This window comes from Lissotriton helveticus, chromosome 10, assembly GCF_964261635.1.
Source record: "Lissotriton helveticus chromosome 10, aLisHel1.1, whole genome shotgun sequence".
NCBI classification, from domain to species: Eukaryota; Metazoa; Chordata; class Amphibia; order Caudata; family Salamandridae; genus Lissotriton; species Lissotriton helveticus.
Genome location: NC_136071.1, coordinates 823,874,297 through 823,891,265, shown reverse-complemented (window position 1 = coordinate 823,891,265; position 16,969 = coordinate 823,874,297). Strand labels below are relative to the sequence as shown.

Genomic DNA, 16,969 nt, shown 5'->3' with positions numbered 1-16,969 from the left:
AAATGACAATGCCTTTTATTTATGTGTTAATTATGAAAACAGATAAATAAAAGGCATTGTCATTCACAATGCCAATAGCTTAAACTCTCTCAAAAGCGAATCCTATTGCATTGCAAATGCTTGTTTGAATAGCTCCTTATCCTTTCATTAGATTTTCTTCATTTCGTTCCCATTTATATTATTTAAGTGTTTTAACTTAATTAGCTTGGGAATTTTATCATTGTTATTTCCAATCTTAAAATGAGCTTTTGGTGCTGCTGTTTATATGTCCTTTCATACACTTTCTATTAAAATCCTGATTATTTGTCAAGGATGCATCTAGTATTCCTCACAGAAACATGATTTTACTTTAAAGCCCTTTAGCGCTTAACTTTGTGGGAGTTCAGCCACTGCTCACATCTAGGTGGCGGGTACTCTCTTCCTTAATTAGCAATGCAGCTTCCTGCACTACGCCTCACCTTTAAAGCCCATGTCTAGCCACAACTAGGACCACGTTTAAATATTTCTACAAAAAATCATACACCTCCAGTTTCGGGAGCCTTTTAGCAAACGAAGTCTATTCTGCAACCCTAAACATGCTGAAGTACAGTGGAGAAGAATACAGTATGTACATCACAAGGAATCTAGTTATATTTCCAGTATCTGTAAACATTCACACTTTTATTAAGTTTTTAAAAGAAACTTCATATCTAATGAATTCTTGGTGTACTATCTATTTGCAGTTATTAGCTACACAGGTCCATTAATTAACTAAAGAATTTAGTCGCTCGTTCATTCACCCATCTTGTCATTATTTCATTCATGTTGACAAGAGGCACGTAGGGCAGGTCGAATGTATAAATAACTATGATTATTTCAAGTAAAAATCAGCATCTGATATATTTGAGCAGATGTTCTCATAGAACCAATAAAAACCTGTTGCAGTGAACGAATAGCCATTACATACCAGAAAATATTTTGCAAGCATCGCATTGTCAGAAGGTATTGGCATGAACTTGGTGTTACAGAACTGACGTAACCATTGGTGCCAACCAAAGGTGGATGAAAATAAGCAGTTTTTCAGGGAGAACTTATACAGAAAATATATTGCTTTGGCAGCAGCATCGTACAAACATCGTAATTGCAAATGACTAACAGAGCGTTGAAGGGAAAATTAAAGATGGGATAAAAGAGTCCCGTAAAATCGAAATTCGTTGAACCAAATAAGAAGGCTGTTTGTGTGTGGGTGACAGGATCTTCGTGGAAATGTTCCCTGCTGTAACCCTGTAAGTGTATTGACACATACTGGGTTTGAGTTTCAATGACTTATAGATGTGATTTCCACATTTTGATTGGGTACTTCTTTGCTTTTTAGGTCGAGCCTATACAACGCTTGCGCTGTTAGTCGTTCTGTTGTTTGTACTTTGTGGGGTCAGAATCCTCCCACACTTAGGATTGGCTATTCTGTGTGTTATTTTAAAATCATACCCCCAGATTCATCAAAGTCCAGTTTTGCGAGTCCTTAATAGCGATTATTAAGGAATCGCTATTAAAGACTCGCAAAACGGGATTCATGTGGAAATCGCAATAATTATAGCGATTTCTACTGCCTCCTTATTTGCGATTCGCTAATTGTGAATCGCAAATAAGGAATGGCATTCCCATTCATTCCAATGGGCCTAAAGGCCCATAGGAATGAATGGGGAGTCATTCCTTATTTGCGATTAGCAATTAGCGATTCGCAAATAATTAAGCGATTTCAAGGGTGCCAGTGTGTCCAAAGGACACCCTGTAGCACCCCTGAAATGCTCTTGTACACTGGTGTTGCGCACACACATGTCCGAAGGACATGTGTGTGTGTAACATACAACTTAGAAAAATGCACAAAAGTGAATTTTTCTGAGTTTTTGCTATTTACCACGAAGTCAGACATCGCGGTAAATAGCGGCCCCAGATTGCGAAAATCGCAATTTTTAAATGGTTCATGAATTGCATTTAAGGAATCTCTAATTGATATTCCTTAAATGCAATTAATCGCAAATTTGCGATTTCTACAAATGCGATTTTTGCATTTGGGATGATGAATCCCAAATGCAAAAATAGCGCTCGCAAAGGGCTAGATTCTCAGAATCCGGCCCTTTGCGAGCCATTTTCGGCTTGATAAATCTGGCCGATAGTCTGCTAATGGTGGGTGTATGGCCCACCTTTCTTGAGAAGGTCACTCCCCTGGAGTATTGCCACAGGAGCTTGTGTAGAATGACTGTGAGATTTGAGTGATGTTGTGTATATATATAGTGAAAGTTTTTTTATGGTGAAAATTGTCTTTGTATGGTGATTGTAGGAATATAAAAATGCAAAATTGGTGAAAATTAACTAACAAATCTATTCAAAATAAGAATAAAAAGTGATTGATTCAGACTTAACTAATAGTCTTGTACCCACATTATGTTTATGTCTAATGTGTTTTGGTCAAATAGGAAGAATTAAGGAGAACAGTATTGGCAATTGTTCAGTTTTCTATTTGGTCAGTGGCTTGGCCTTACTGTTGTGAGCCCATACCCAGTGGAAATGCTGTACTGGCACAACATGCACATGTGTGCCAACGACTTGTTCTTTACAAAATGTATTTTTTATAAGGAGGAGCATTTGAGACCTGCAGCGCATGCGAGGACCCTGCAGAAGTGGCGCAGGCTAGGCCCGAAGCTTGGGAGAGAAGCAGCTGGAGTGAGGGATGAAGGAGATGTGGGACGTGGTGCACATTTAGCACAGAGAAAACCCGGTGGCTCGCCGCGGCTGATAGCGCCATAGAAGTGAGCTTACAGAGGGTTCAGCGCCCAGCTCAAGCCACATGTTTGAAACGGAGAGCACACAGCAGCGAAGGTGCCAATGCGATGGGTGTCACCAAGTCGATGGGCCTCAGAAGAATGCCCATGACTGCATATGTTCTGTCTGGTCAAAGTCCTGGCAGCAACTGACAAAACGGTCACTGCCAGGACCTTATACAGGCGAGTTCCAAGTGGAAGCTACAATATGTCACAATATGCCACAACAGCTTATGCAAATTGAACGGCAATGCTACCTACCACCCCCCCCTCACTTACAGCTGCAACCTCTTTCCGACTGCCGGTTGTATGGCCACCTTTACGCCAGTGCAGGACTTGTGCTCAAGCGTGCGTACAGGCTGCACCACAGGAACCGCCTCAGCTCCTTTGCGTTCTTAACAGTCGTCTGTGCTGCTCAGTTACCTATCAAGTGTTTTTGCAGCCGGATTTTTAGACTGTGTGAAAAACCTACATGGCAAAATCTTTGCATTGAAATGTTGTGCTTCCTGTTGGAAGTGTGCCCCCTCACTTTTAAGTTCTCTGCTCATGTTTGCACTGAGATCTTTGAAAGTTAAAATACCACATTATTGTGGTAACATAGGCAATTCGCCAACCAAGGGCTTTTCGCTGATTCAGACTAATCCGCTGAGCTCACAGGAATTTTAATAGAACACATTCCAAACTAGAATAAAGTGGAACTTTAGTTCAGGGTTTTTACTTTATGAAAGAAGTGTCCCCTGTACATTCACAATGTCATTGAATTTGTTATTTCCTGCCAAATCTGTTTGATTTACCGAAAGACTTTAATTATAAGGCTACTTCCATGCAAACTGCTCAAAATGCTATGGGTACAGCAGTGACATCACACGCTCCGTGACCTCTGATAACATCACAGGCTTTGTACTCTGTCCCACAATTAGTCCCTGAATGTCCTTCTGTTTGGTGCAAAAAGTGTAGGTCAAGGGCATGGACTGCGGTCTACTCACATACAGCACCTACACTCTAAGAGCTCTTTTCCTGCTGCTTTCCTGCTGCTTTCCTCAATGCTAAGATCAGCTAGGGTAGTTCCAGCAAAAGTAGAGCAAGGAGTAACAGCTGCTACCTCTGAATACTGCTAATTGAAGTTCATGTCTTCTTCAGTCACCCCTGAATACTGGCAATAGAATGTGCACATATTGAAGAGAAAGGGCTTGATTTTGAGTTTGGCGGGTGAGTGCTCTGTGACATATGTGACAGATATCTGATCCACCTTATTTCAATTCTACAAGTTACAGAGTACCATTCGCTATTTCAATTTCAGATGACCGTAGCTAAAATATCTAATTAGATATTGTAGTGGAGTGTTGTGGCAGTCCGAGCCTCAAAGTGGCTGCATTGTTGAAATCAGATTATCAATGAGATCCTTTTATTTACAGCCTGCCCCATCATCCATCCATGGTGGGATCAGATCTTTTTAAATTATCAGTTGCACAAGGAGTTCACAATTAGATGTGGTCCAGGGTTGATTATGTTGGGAGTTGCCGCCACGATGCAACATGACTCTTCCATTTTAGTGGTGCACTTACTAATTGCAGACCAATCGAATGGCAAGCAGTCCACAAGCTTTACTCACTACTACATATATACACCCCACATATACCCACTCTATGCCACATAACAATCCACATAAAAACACTCCATACCCTGCCACATAATTCCACTCGACATAATTTCACTCAACGACACACATTTCCATGCCACACATTTCCATGCCACACAATTCAACTTCACAAAATTCCATTCCACACCAAACCACACAATTCCACAACTCAATGCCACTACACACCACATTTATCCAATTCACAACACAGAATTCCATACTGTGCTGCAAACTTCAACACCACATAATTCCACCATTACGTGCCACTCCACGACACACAATACCACTCCACATAATTACACTCCACAACTCACAATCAAATCCACATAATTCTAGTACACTTGATGCCACATAAATACTATCCACATAATTCCACTGCACCACATGCCACATAATTCCACTACAGATAACTCCACTATCAATCAATCAATCAATCAATCAATCAAAGCATTTATATAGCACGCTACTCACCCGGTTCAATGCCACACTATTACACAACAAACAAACAATTCCAATCCAATCCAATCCAAATTATTCCAATCCACACACAGACATCCTCTACGTAATACATGGCTAAACACATTGGCAATGCCAAAAGGCAAAGCTATCCACACTGTTCTACACCACACTATTCAACTCCACACATTTCCAATCCACACCACATAATTTGCCACCAAACCACATAATATAACTCAACAATACAATTAAACAACACACCCCATACATCCTATCTGCACTACACAATTCCACATCGTGCCACAAAATTCAACAGCACACCACATAATTAAACTCCCCCACATATCACTCCACAAAAGAAAATACCATCTCACATAACTACACTCCTTATCACACAATCCAATCCACTTAACCCCAGTGCATTCAATGCCACATAATTACTATCCACATAATTCCACAGCACACCATGCCACCTATTTCCACTACACAAATCCATTCCACACCACACAAATCCATGCCACGCAATCTTACAATTAACTAATCCAATACAACCCACAAAAGTCCACTGCACATCACATAATACACTCCATAACACATAGGTAAAAGACATTGCCATTTACAATGCCAATAGCTCTGACAAATGGGAGACCGACTGCATTTCCAATGCTTGTTTTTAGATTCCCCTTGCTCCGATGCCCATTATTTTAAATGTCTCAACTTACTGTATTTTTTACTCCGTATTTGCAATAGTTTCTTCTGCTTGGAATACTCACTGACTGACCTGGAAAAAAAATTCAGAGAAGCAGTGGTGTGTATCTGTTAATAGGGTTAGACACAGTTACAGGTCAGCTGCAACTATATTGATGATGACTTCTGAGCAGAAGCAGAGCCGCTACAAGTAGCATCCTGACAACAATATGACCTGTGGAGTGCCACAAATAGAAATCTGCTAACATGTAGTGTTCAATGTATTTGTGGAACATTTCAGAGCCCTCTCTGCCAGCTGTGGCACCAATGTATCAAGAACTGTAAAGTTTTGTGTGTTTACTTAGGACTTAAGGACAGACCTTGATCTTTTCAACTTCTTCATTCACCAATCTGCAGATGACATGCCAGTGTACCTAAAGTCATCTACACTTGGTGGTTATCCTTTCTTGATCTTCATGTTCCAAAAAGGTCTGTGCCTGGATGTCTGAAATTTCAACTTTATTAAGAAAATTTAATTAGATCGCCTCAGAGATCAACAATAGTTCCATTATCAATAGACGAACAATCAAAATATTATAATAGTACAGTCCCAAGTCAATCGACCTAAGATACAAATTACATTAACCTTAAAATATCGGCAAAAAACTCTTAAAAAATGTAAATATAGAAAAAACATACTTGTTCATTTGTAGGATGATAAATTAAAAATACCAAGTTGTGATGCGTGTTTAGGTTAAAACATTCCATGAAAGGAAACCAAAAGCGCTTCTGAACATCATGTAATATCGGGCAAAGATGAAGTACATGGAAAAAGTTTTGGTGACCCAAACCACACAAAGTACATTGAGCAAAATCGGCTGTGGCTCCTTTTCTTCGTTCTAACAACCAATTACGGGAACGATAGCCTGTTCGATGTGGCAAAAGAAGAGGTTTCACATTAAGTGATATTAGATAGGAGAAGTATAGATTTCTTCCCCAAAGCTAATGTGTGCTACCATACTATTTATACATTTTCAAATTTCTGCCACAATCTTTGTCATGAGTATAGCTTAGTTTGCCAACTTGAACTTTCAAAAGTGGGTGTCTGAAAATGGTTTAACCCTCAACATGAAAAATGAATGTTGAACCATAGCGGTGTCTTTGACGTGGTAAATAGGAACTGCTTGTGGAAAAAGGGATGCAACTGGGGAATTACTTCTGTGTTAATACATGATGTAAATGTAAATGTAAATGTAGTATACTTGTAAAGCGCACTGCTGCCCCAGCAACGGGGCGTCCCGGCGCTGTATAACTCTGGGGAACCCGTCCTGGCTTTCCCTGTGGGATGGTCCCTTGCTGGGAGTCCCCAAGGTGGAGCCAGGCATCCCCGGAATTGGTGGGGCCGTTGTGGAGATTAGGCAAGCTAATGCCCAGAGTTGCCGAGTGGAACCCCTGATTAGAGTAAGCACCGAAGCGAGAATTATCGAGTCCGCTGACCAAGGTCCACGACCCTGCCGCGTCGGGAATTGAACCCTGGTCCCAGGCTGACTTCTGCTCTCAGGCCTGCCGCCTCTAACCAGTGAGCCACACTACTCCACCATCATTAAACACTCACATATGAGTCCGAATAAAACTATGTAATGGCCCCTCAGTATCAGAACATATCTAAACTAGCAAGAGCCTAAAGAAGGAGTATATATTAGATCCCCTGTTATTTGGCATCTATAGCGCCGATCGGGGTTCGGCCCATTATAAAGTCAGATCATTTCCTCAAAAAAGAGTCTGCTATAACATTCAACTTCTCCAATATACATATGACATTGTAATTATGGCTTGACATTTTTGTGGTTGGTTAAGGACTTTAAAGGAACTGGATTATAATAATGGAGTCAACCTTCTCACACTTAATAGCAACAAAACTGAAATAGTGATACTTGGGAGAGGAGGAAAACAAATCTGGGTCATGCCATTTGGGTACTGCAGTTATACCATTTTACAATCATTAACTTATAACTGTCTTGGTGTCCAAGTACGCAAAACTGGTTCTCCACATTACCATCTAGCAACATAGAAATGAATGATGAGTTTTCACTGAACTATGTCTTTGGGTGTCTCATTGCCAAGCTAAAAAGCCCCAAGACTTAGTTTTATAAAATAGATATTGGTAGCTAAAGCTGCGTTTTGTGGTTCTGCCACAGAATTGGAAATGCTGAGGCCAGCATCGTTAAAAGCAGTGTTTGTGAAGCTCTTGGTGAACATACAGCTATGACATGCAACAATCTGGTCCAAATGCGTTCTACAAGCCTTGCAGTGCTTGGGTATCAAGGAAGTTTGAAAAGAAATAGCAGCTGCAGGACCATTTAAAGAAGTGATTAAAGGCAGATTAAAGTAAGATTTGCTTTGGATCATGAAGCTATGTCTATAGACAAACACTATACAATGGGTTAATATTGAAACAGTTCTTTATTTTCTATATTGAGCAACAGTAAGAGAGCTCTAAGATAATTATAGTAATGTGTATTTAAAATGTTAGTTTTACTGGGTGCCTTTTTACATTTTAGAGGTTGGGTCTTTCTTTTTTCTCTATATATTGTATATGTATTATAGTACCATATTTTTATCATCCTAAGAGATAAATATTTTTTACCTTAGATTGGTGCTCATTTTACCTAAACTTGGAAACAAATTTGATTCTTCTCTCTTGAATATTTTTGCAACGGAAGGCTTCTTGCCATAAGTCTAGTCAAGGTGAAACTACTCGGTTTCACCTTAGACTCGACACTCTCATACCATATGTCAACCATGCAACTAAATCTGTATTTAATCCCAGCACACCACCTGAATAGTCTGTGCAAACTCTGGTCATATCTAGGCTCAATTTCATAAAGGGTATTCTAGCAGGCATTCCTCAATATTCACACTCCACGCTGAAGCCAATCTTCCACTCAACCAATCAACTTCAGACAAATGAAAAATTGACATCATGTACATTCTATTTGACCCATCCTGGCTTCATATGCCAGCAAGAATCAAATTGAGATAATATTACAATTAACCATGCTCCTTACAGAGAAAGAGAACACATAAACTGTAATTCTACAGCTATAAGTACCTTACCTAAAAACCTCTTTGGACAGAAGCATTTTCTCTGGTGCTGGACCTTCGGGTGGCGTATCTGCCCATTGACAGTTGAAGTAAGCCCAACCTTCTTACATTTAAAAAATGCATAAAAACTTGCCCCTTCTGCCCCTCACTAAATTAAGAGCAACAATACTTTACCCACTGATGCCCCCACACCTTCCCCCCATCGTAGTGTGTCCTGCATGCTGCAATTTTAGCTCAACAAAAGCCTTCAGAAATATGACCAAAAGCATCCTCTCCTGAAGGAAACGTTGTCTCCAATTATAGCCACGTGCCTTGCAGCCTACTTTATCAACTATAAGGAAATAGCAACAAAACCCCACTCTACAATGCAGGCTGATGCAAAAATAAAATATCTCCCAGAGTCACCATCTTCCTAAAATCTGGAAGGGAAAAAAAGAAAGGAATAGGATACACACCTTCCAAAGTTATGCACCCAGAATATATAACAACTTTCTATACATTCTAACAATAAATACATTGTTACTAACTCACAGCTGTAAGCATCTCCTTTAGATGTAAAGTTTAAAATGTGTCAAAACTTTGCAATTGGACTGCAGACACTACGTTTGGTGCCAACACTGGTATTCTGACTGCAAAATTATTTCACAGTATTCCATAACTCCCTTCTGGAAAACATTCAGGTACCACTTTTCTAAAAATTTGTCCATGTCTTCTTGTCTGGTTTTAGTTCTGACTCAAGTCGTAGTTTGTCCTCTTAACCTGTAATTCCAGCTCTATGAATATACTTTTTGTTAATGGCCTACTGCCATAGAACATTTGTGTAGCTGAGTGCTCAAAAATGTTACTGAAGATCTCCTGGTGGTTGGTAAGGAATACACATGAAATGGTCTGACGTAGATTAAGTATAGCCCTCATTGCTTCTATGTACGGTTTGATTTTTACAATTGTATGACAGATCTTTCTTTTTGTTTTTTTGCGACCTGTATAGAAATCCACCTCCGACCCTGTGCCAGCCAGAGCTTTGGTCAACAGAACTAAATGACTTCATTAGCAAGTAAGTAAATAATCACATTTCTGAGCTTGAAAGAAGAAATGCTTGGTCAAGTTTTCCCTGTTATCATGCACTTCATATGATCCGGAAAGTCTTTGCACTTTGGGATTCTAAGTCTTCTCACACCACACAGTGCACTTAAATTTACAGATGCAACCCTTCCTTTCCACAGTTCTTCCTCGGCGAGGTTGAGTTAGTTCCCCAGTGAGGCAAGGCTGGTCTCTCTTAACAGATGTGTCAAGCTGTTCCCAGTGACTTCGAGAATTGCAAGATCCACCATCCCGGAACGTCTGCGTTTCATAACACCACAGTAGCATCGACACTGAGTGGGTTGTTTTCTAAGGTTTTTCGCAGGCATGCACAGATGATTCAAAACACCACAAAACACCACAAAACATTGCAGTATTTTTTTTACCATTATTACAGACCACAGTTGCAGCTCAAAATTGCACAGTGCTATGCGAATGCTCACACAACCCTTAGCATATCGAAGCCAGAATGCGCATGTTGGGAGAGGGAGTGACTCAAAGGATATGATGAGGACTCTTTGTGTTTAGGTGACAATACTAGGCACTGATGCAAACTTGATTGACATGGATAACAATGCAAATGGCTGAAGGAGTCTGACTCATTGCCCCATACTCTGTGTTGTTGTGCTATTGGCTAGCCAACATTTGAATGACACTCAAACTGAAGAATGGCAGAAGAGGGCTTACCAATTGTCTCTCTATATATTACTTTATTTAGATGTCATTAAGAATGTATTTCAAGAAATCTGACAAGACAGCTGAAACTGTTGTGTTTACTGTAGACCTGAAAATTACCGAAACCACTAGAGGCGACAACATTGTTCAGCCCCATAGGCTTCAAAGGTCAAACGTGACTAGGGAAGCATTGAATGCTGGAGATTTCACAAAGGTCTCGTTATAACAGCTCAACAGACTCCGCCCACCTCATTCTGGAACTTTCTATGCTCTACAATGATCTGTTTAAGGAAACAAAAGAAGTTCAGTCCTTCAAATTTATGGACCACAGAAACAATGCACCTGAACTGTTGGCGAGGATGGTATCTGCTGGTAATAAACAGCTTGCATACCACCGAAAAGAAAAGGATTTCAGAAGCATTGCCACTGGCATAACGAAAGGTGAGGGGGCCTCCCTGCAAGGCATGTGGGAGCCCCCTCCGGGCTAAATCAGGAGCTCTGCAGCCCGAGTGCTGTACTGAGGGGGGCCCCCGCACCGCAGGGGCTGCAGGGTCTGTGTTACACCCCTAAACATTACCATATGGCCCAGTAACACACAAAGTGTGGGGAAACATGATTCAAATCCGTGCTTAATTTAAAAAAAAAAAAAAAAGAAAAAAGTACCGGAATGTAAGGGCCCTTCTCGGGAGGCCATGGCCACTGTGGCCTGCACTACCCATTGGCCCTGCCAACATTGCCAATGACAATACCAACAGAACTACTAACCATCACGCTCCACAAGTGCGACAATTCAGATTGTTCCAGGCCCTCCAAGCTATAATGGTGTGAGTGGCAGGTATTATTCATTTTAATGTATATTGAATTAATAAACACTATTGTGTTCATTTCAAAATTTGCCAGCCAGCACCACCATGTGGTGGGTTCTCTCTAGAGCTGCTGCTGACAATTAAGTGCTGGTGCCGAGCACTGGAAACCACCAGCTCAAATTAAGCACTGATTTAAAATGGATAAAAGAGAGAACACAGTGTCTTGTATGAACTGGGACAAAGTCAAGAGCTCAGGCCGACCGCGATGGAGCGCGTGTCAGATAAAAGGACCCAGTGAGGCCCGCTGAACAAAAGTACCTTAATCCTTGTTGCGTCAACAACAAAGATGTGACTTGCAGCCAAGCGATGCGTTGGTGTTCTACAGGAGCAGCACTTTATACCCACCTCCAAGTGCCCAGGACTGGATTAACACCACTTGGCAGGGCAAGGCTCACATAAGGCAGAGTCCAGGTGTTGTAGCTCAGTGGTTGGGAGTCTTTGAGGTCCCTGAGAATTCAGAAAAGAAGGCAAGCAAACAAGCCCTTTATTCTCTTTGGTTCTGTGTTGGGGAGATGCAGGTCAAGTCCTTCTCACTCCCAGACAAGAGGGCAGGAGGCAACAGGTCAGCACAGCAAATCAGGAGTCCAGCGGAGTATCAGTCCAGCATAGTGGCAGTTCTTGTAACAGCACAGCAGAATGTCTTCCTGGCAGAGTATCCACATGTCCAGAAGTGTACTGAAGTGATGGAGTCTGAGGACCAGTATTTATATTTTGGTGTCCTGGTTCTGGAAGATGAGAGAAGCTTCTAGACAGTGGCTGCTTTGAAGTGCAGGGAATCTTCTTCTTCTTCTTCCTCTGCTCTTGCTTCAAGCTTGCTGGAGTGACAATACAGGGTTGTTAGGCCTATTGTGTGGAGACAGGGCACAGCCTATGCAGGTGTAAGTTGTGCTGTGCTTAGCTCTGCCCCTCCCAAAGCCAGTTAATGGCCCATTAAGGCCTAACAAGCAACACCTAAGCTCTCATTGTGTGTGGCTGTCTAGAGGGAATGCACAAGGCTTAGCTCTCACCCAACCCAGATGTGTATTCAGAGAGAGGCGGCGGGCACAGAGTGGTTAAAGTAAAAAAAAATACCAACTTTCTAAAAGTGGCATTTTCGAGCTTGCAAATTAAAGGCCAGCTTTACCATAAATTTTGATTTTAAATTGTGTGTCCAGAGGCATCAAACTTGAAAAGGCTATCTTTTCCCAAGTGGGAATTACCCTTATAAAATGTAATAAATTAATCCCAATTTTAATCTATGGGAGAGATGGGCCTTGCAGTAGTGAACAATGAATTTAGGAGTTTTTCACTGCTTGGACATATAAAACTTAAACATACATGTCCAACTTTTTAAATACTCTGCACCCTGCCCTTTGGGCTGGAAAGGGCCTACCTTAGGGGTGACTTATATGTATTCAAAATGAATGTTAGGGCCTAGCAAGAGGGTTAACTTGTCAAGTGGACATGGCAGTTTAAAACTGCAAACACAAGCTCTGCATCGGCAGACCTGAGACATATTTACAGGGCCACTTCAGTGAGTGCCACACTCAGTGCTGCAGCCCACTAGTAGCATTTAATTTACAGGCCCGGGCACATATAGTACACTTTACTAGGGACTTATAAGTAAACTACATATGCCAATTGTCGATAAACCAATATTACCATGTTTAGAGCAGAGAGCGCATGCACTTTAGCACTGGTTAGAGTGCTAAAGTAACAAAAACAAATTCAGCCAAAATGGGAGGAGAAAAGCAAACATTTTAGGGTAACACTGCAGAAAGGGCCAGGTCCAATACCTTCGGAGACAGCTGGTGTGCTTGGGCAAAAGTGGAGGTACTTCTCCCATACATGGGAGGAGAGAAGTGTGGGGTACATAGGCACCTCAAAGAAAGAGGACTGGTTGCTCATAATGAAGAAGACTGAAGATTGTGTTTTAAGATGGTGGGTGGTCAGGGTCCAACTGTGCATGTTTGGACTGGGTTAGGTCTCACTCACCCTAAAGTAAAAAGTTATAGGGCTGATATACATTGCTGGTCAGTTGTATACTACAGTGCTACTGTTTGTCATGGCTATAGGCCAAGATGGAGCCACCATCTCACAGGCCCATAGAGGTGTGTAAAAGCAAGAGTCAAGGTGGGAGGCCGTGGGTGACACTGGCCTGGGGACTAGTGTGAGCAATGGACTACCCTCATCTGTATCTTTAATCCACTCACTGGATGGGTTGGAAATAATGTTGCTGCCCGACTCTTCCCAATATCCACTTGGGCAGTACTTTTCGATGTTTAGAGGGGAAAGACATGGAAAGTGCTTTGGCAATTTGGCAATATCGAGAGGCTCTGCTAGGTTGTGGAGCGTAGCGTGCTCACTAGGAGCATTATAGCTTTTTAAAAAAAACATTTCCTTCGTTTTTACCTGCTCACTGTAAAATTGTTTGTGCACTTTATTTTGGATGTAATTGCTAAAATGTTGAGTTAAACTGCCGCATACCTGCACATAATAGCATACAGCACCGCGTTTGGAGCGGATCCCTTTTTCTTTTGGGGCTGCACTGTGCCATCAGAGCGGCGGACATCTTGGGTGGGGGCTGGGGATTGGAGCGGTCTAGTCGTCACAAGGACGCTAGACCGGTATTTAAAGCAGGCAAATCAGGCGGCCGAACACATGGAAAGTGCTTTGGCAATTTGGCAATATCGAGAGGCTCTGCTAGGTTGTGGAGCGTAGCGTGCTCACTAGGAGCATTATAGCTTTTTAAAAAAAACATTTCCTTCGTTTTTACCTGCTCACTGTAAAATTGTTTGTGCACTTTATTTTGGATGTAATTGCTAAAATGTTGAGTTAAACTGCCGCATACCTGCACATAATAGCATACAGCACCGCGTTTGGAGCGGATCCCTTTTTCTTTTGGGGCTGCACTGTGCCATCAGAGCGGCGGACATCTTGGGTGGGGGCTGGGGATTGGAGCGGTCTAGTCGTCACAAGGACGCTAGACCGGTATTTAAAGCAGGCAAATCAGGCGGCCGAACACATGGAAAGTGCTTTGGCAATTTGGCAATATCGAGAGGCTCTGCTAGGTTGTGGAGCGTAGCGTGCTCACTAGGAGCATTATAGCTTTTTAAAAAAAACATTTCCTTCGTTTTTACCTGCTCACTGTAAAATTGTTCGTGCACTTTATTTTGGATGTAATTGCTAAAATGTTGAGTTAAACTGCCGCATACCTGCACATAATAGCATACAGCACCGCGTTTGGAGCGGATCCCTTTTTCTTTTGGGGCTGCACTGTGCCATCAGAGCGGCGGACATCTTGGGTGGGGGCTGGGGATTGGAGCGGTCTAGTCGTCACAAGGACGCTAGACCGGTATTTAAAGCAGGCAAATCAGGCGGCCGAACACATGGAAAGTGCTTTGGCAATTTGGCAATATCGAGAGGCTCTGCTAGGTTGTGGAGCGTAGCGTGCTCACTAGGAGCATTATAGCTTTTTAAAAAAAACATTTCCTTCGTTTTTACCTGCTCACTGTAAAATTGTTCGTGCACTTTATTTTGGATGTAATTGCTAAAATGTTGAGTTAAACTGCCGCATACCTGCACATAATAGCATACAGCACCGCGTTTGGAGCGGATCCCTTTTTCTTTTGGGGCTGCACTGTGCCATCAGAGCGGCGGACATCTTGGGTGGGGGCTGGGGATTGGAGCGGTCTAGTCGTCACAAGGACGCTAGACCGGTATTTAAAGCAGGCAAATCAGGCGGCCGAACACATGGAAAGTGCTTTGGCAATTTGGCAATATCGAGAGGCTCTGCTAGGTTGTGGAGCGTAGCGTGCTCACTAGGAGCATTATAGCTTTTTAAAAAAAACATTTCCTTCGTTTTTACCTGCTCACTGTAAAATTGTTCGTGCACTTTATTTTGGATGTAATTGCTAAAATGTTGAGTTAAACTGCCGCATACCTGCACATAATAGCATACAGCACCGCGTTTGGAGCGGATCCCTTTTTCTTTTGGGGCTGCACTGTGCCATCAGAGCGGCGGACATCTTGGGTGGGGGCTGGGGATTGGAGCGGTCTAGTCGTCACAAGGACGCCAGACCGGCATTTAAAGCAGCCATGCTGACGCGCAGCGGTTACGCGCGGCGGGCTCGCCGGAGCATCGCCGGAGTCACGCCAGAGTCCAGCCCGTCTGCGCCCGTCCGTGCACGAACGGGCGCAGGGGCCGGGACTACTGGCCAGCGGCGTATTTACTCCATGGAGGAGCTATACGCCCTGAATAAAGGTGAGCCACTTGTAGATCAGGCAGTCCTATTGACGCTTAAAAAATGCGCAATACTGCATCCCGATAAGGCCATGCCCCCGCCAGCTCAGTACCCTACATTAAAGATAGTCAGCCTGAACACTCGTTCGCTTCATCGCCATCATTTGGAGGTCTACAGTATGCTTCAGGACAATGACATCGATGTCCTGACTCTTTCGGAGACCTGGACGGGTGACAACTCGATGCCAGATATCATTGCTGCTCTCCCAAGCGGATATGATGTAATGTGGCACAACCGCCCAGGTGGCTTACGGGGAGGAGGGGTAGCTATTTTTTATAAGAAGACCCTATTAGTTGAGAAGCTGCTATCAGAGACAATTGACCTGACTGATTTGCTTGGGATAAAGGTCACTGTGCACAATGTGTGCTGGGTGATCTTGTCACTTTACCGACCACCCAATTCAACTCCACTCTTTTATGATCTATTCTGCCCTATTATATCTGACTTATGTTCCAGATATATGAAAATTCTCGTAACTGGAGACTTCAATTTACATTGGGATAAACCCAACTGGGACCTGCCCACGCGCCAGCTGGATACCTTAATGTCTGCGGTGGGTTTTATACAAATTGTGGATGTCCCCACACACGAAAAAGGCCACATTCTTGACCTTGTGTGGACCACAGATGCTAGTCTAACCCTTAAAGACGTAGCCCCTTGCATCTGGTCTGATCACCACTTGATATCCTGTGAGGTCCGCATTAAAAGCTGTATTACCAGCGGCCCGCTTGGTATCAGGAAAATCCGGAAATGGGCCGAGGTCGACCTAGCATCCCTGACTAAGGTGCTCCCGGTAACATCCCAGGTCGCTGATCTGGGACGCAGCCTGGACCGTGAATACTCTGATCTAACCAGGAGCATGACCCGGGCCATTGATCAAATAGCGCCGGTGAGAACGCAGCAAATAAAGCGTTCCGGTAAAGGGGCTCCCTGGTTTACGCCTGCGTTAAGGGAAACAAAAAGAAAGCTTAGAGCTCTGGAAAGAGCATGGAGGAAAACCAAGCAGGACACTGACAGGAAACTCTATAAAGCCTCCCTTCAACAATATAAAAACCTTATGACCCAAGCTAAAGCAGACCATTTTGAGTCCCGTCTAAGTAAGGCAGCAAATATTCAGAAAGAGACCTTTAAAATACTGGCAGAGTTGAGCAAAAAAACAGAAAACTCTAAGGCCCCTATTGACTGTAACACCTTTCAGGCTTACTTTTTAGAGAAGGTGAAGATCATCATCCAGGAGATAAAGAACGGGGCGGTATTGGGTTCTGCCATAACATCAGCACCTGAGATCAGGACCGACTGCTCCCTTGAAGTATTTCCAGAGATGGATGTACTAATTCTAGAACAGCTGATGAGTAAAATTAAATCTGGCTCCCCAGC

At 42.8% G+C, this 16,969-nt stretch overlaps 1 protein-coding gene across 1 annotated transcript in view; it reads left to right on the top strand.

Moving 5' to 3' along the window:
* The window catches only part of MYO3A (myosin IIIA), an 869,350-nt gene that overhangs the window by 162,390 nt on the left and 689,991 nt on the right, over positions 1-16,969 (top strand). The window contains exon 7 of the mRNA XM_078662798.1: positions 9,677-9,742. Coding sequence (XP_078518924.1) covers positions 9,677-9,742 — 66 coding nt within the window. The remainder of the gene's footprint in view (positions 1-9,676; positions 9,743-16,969) is intronic.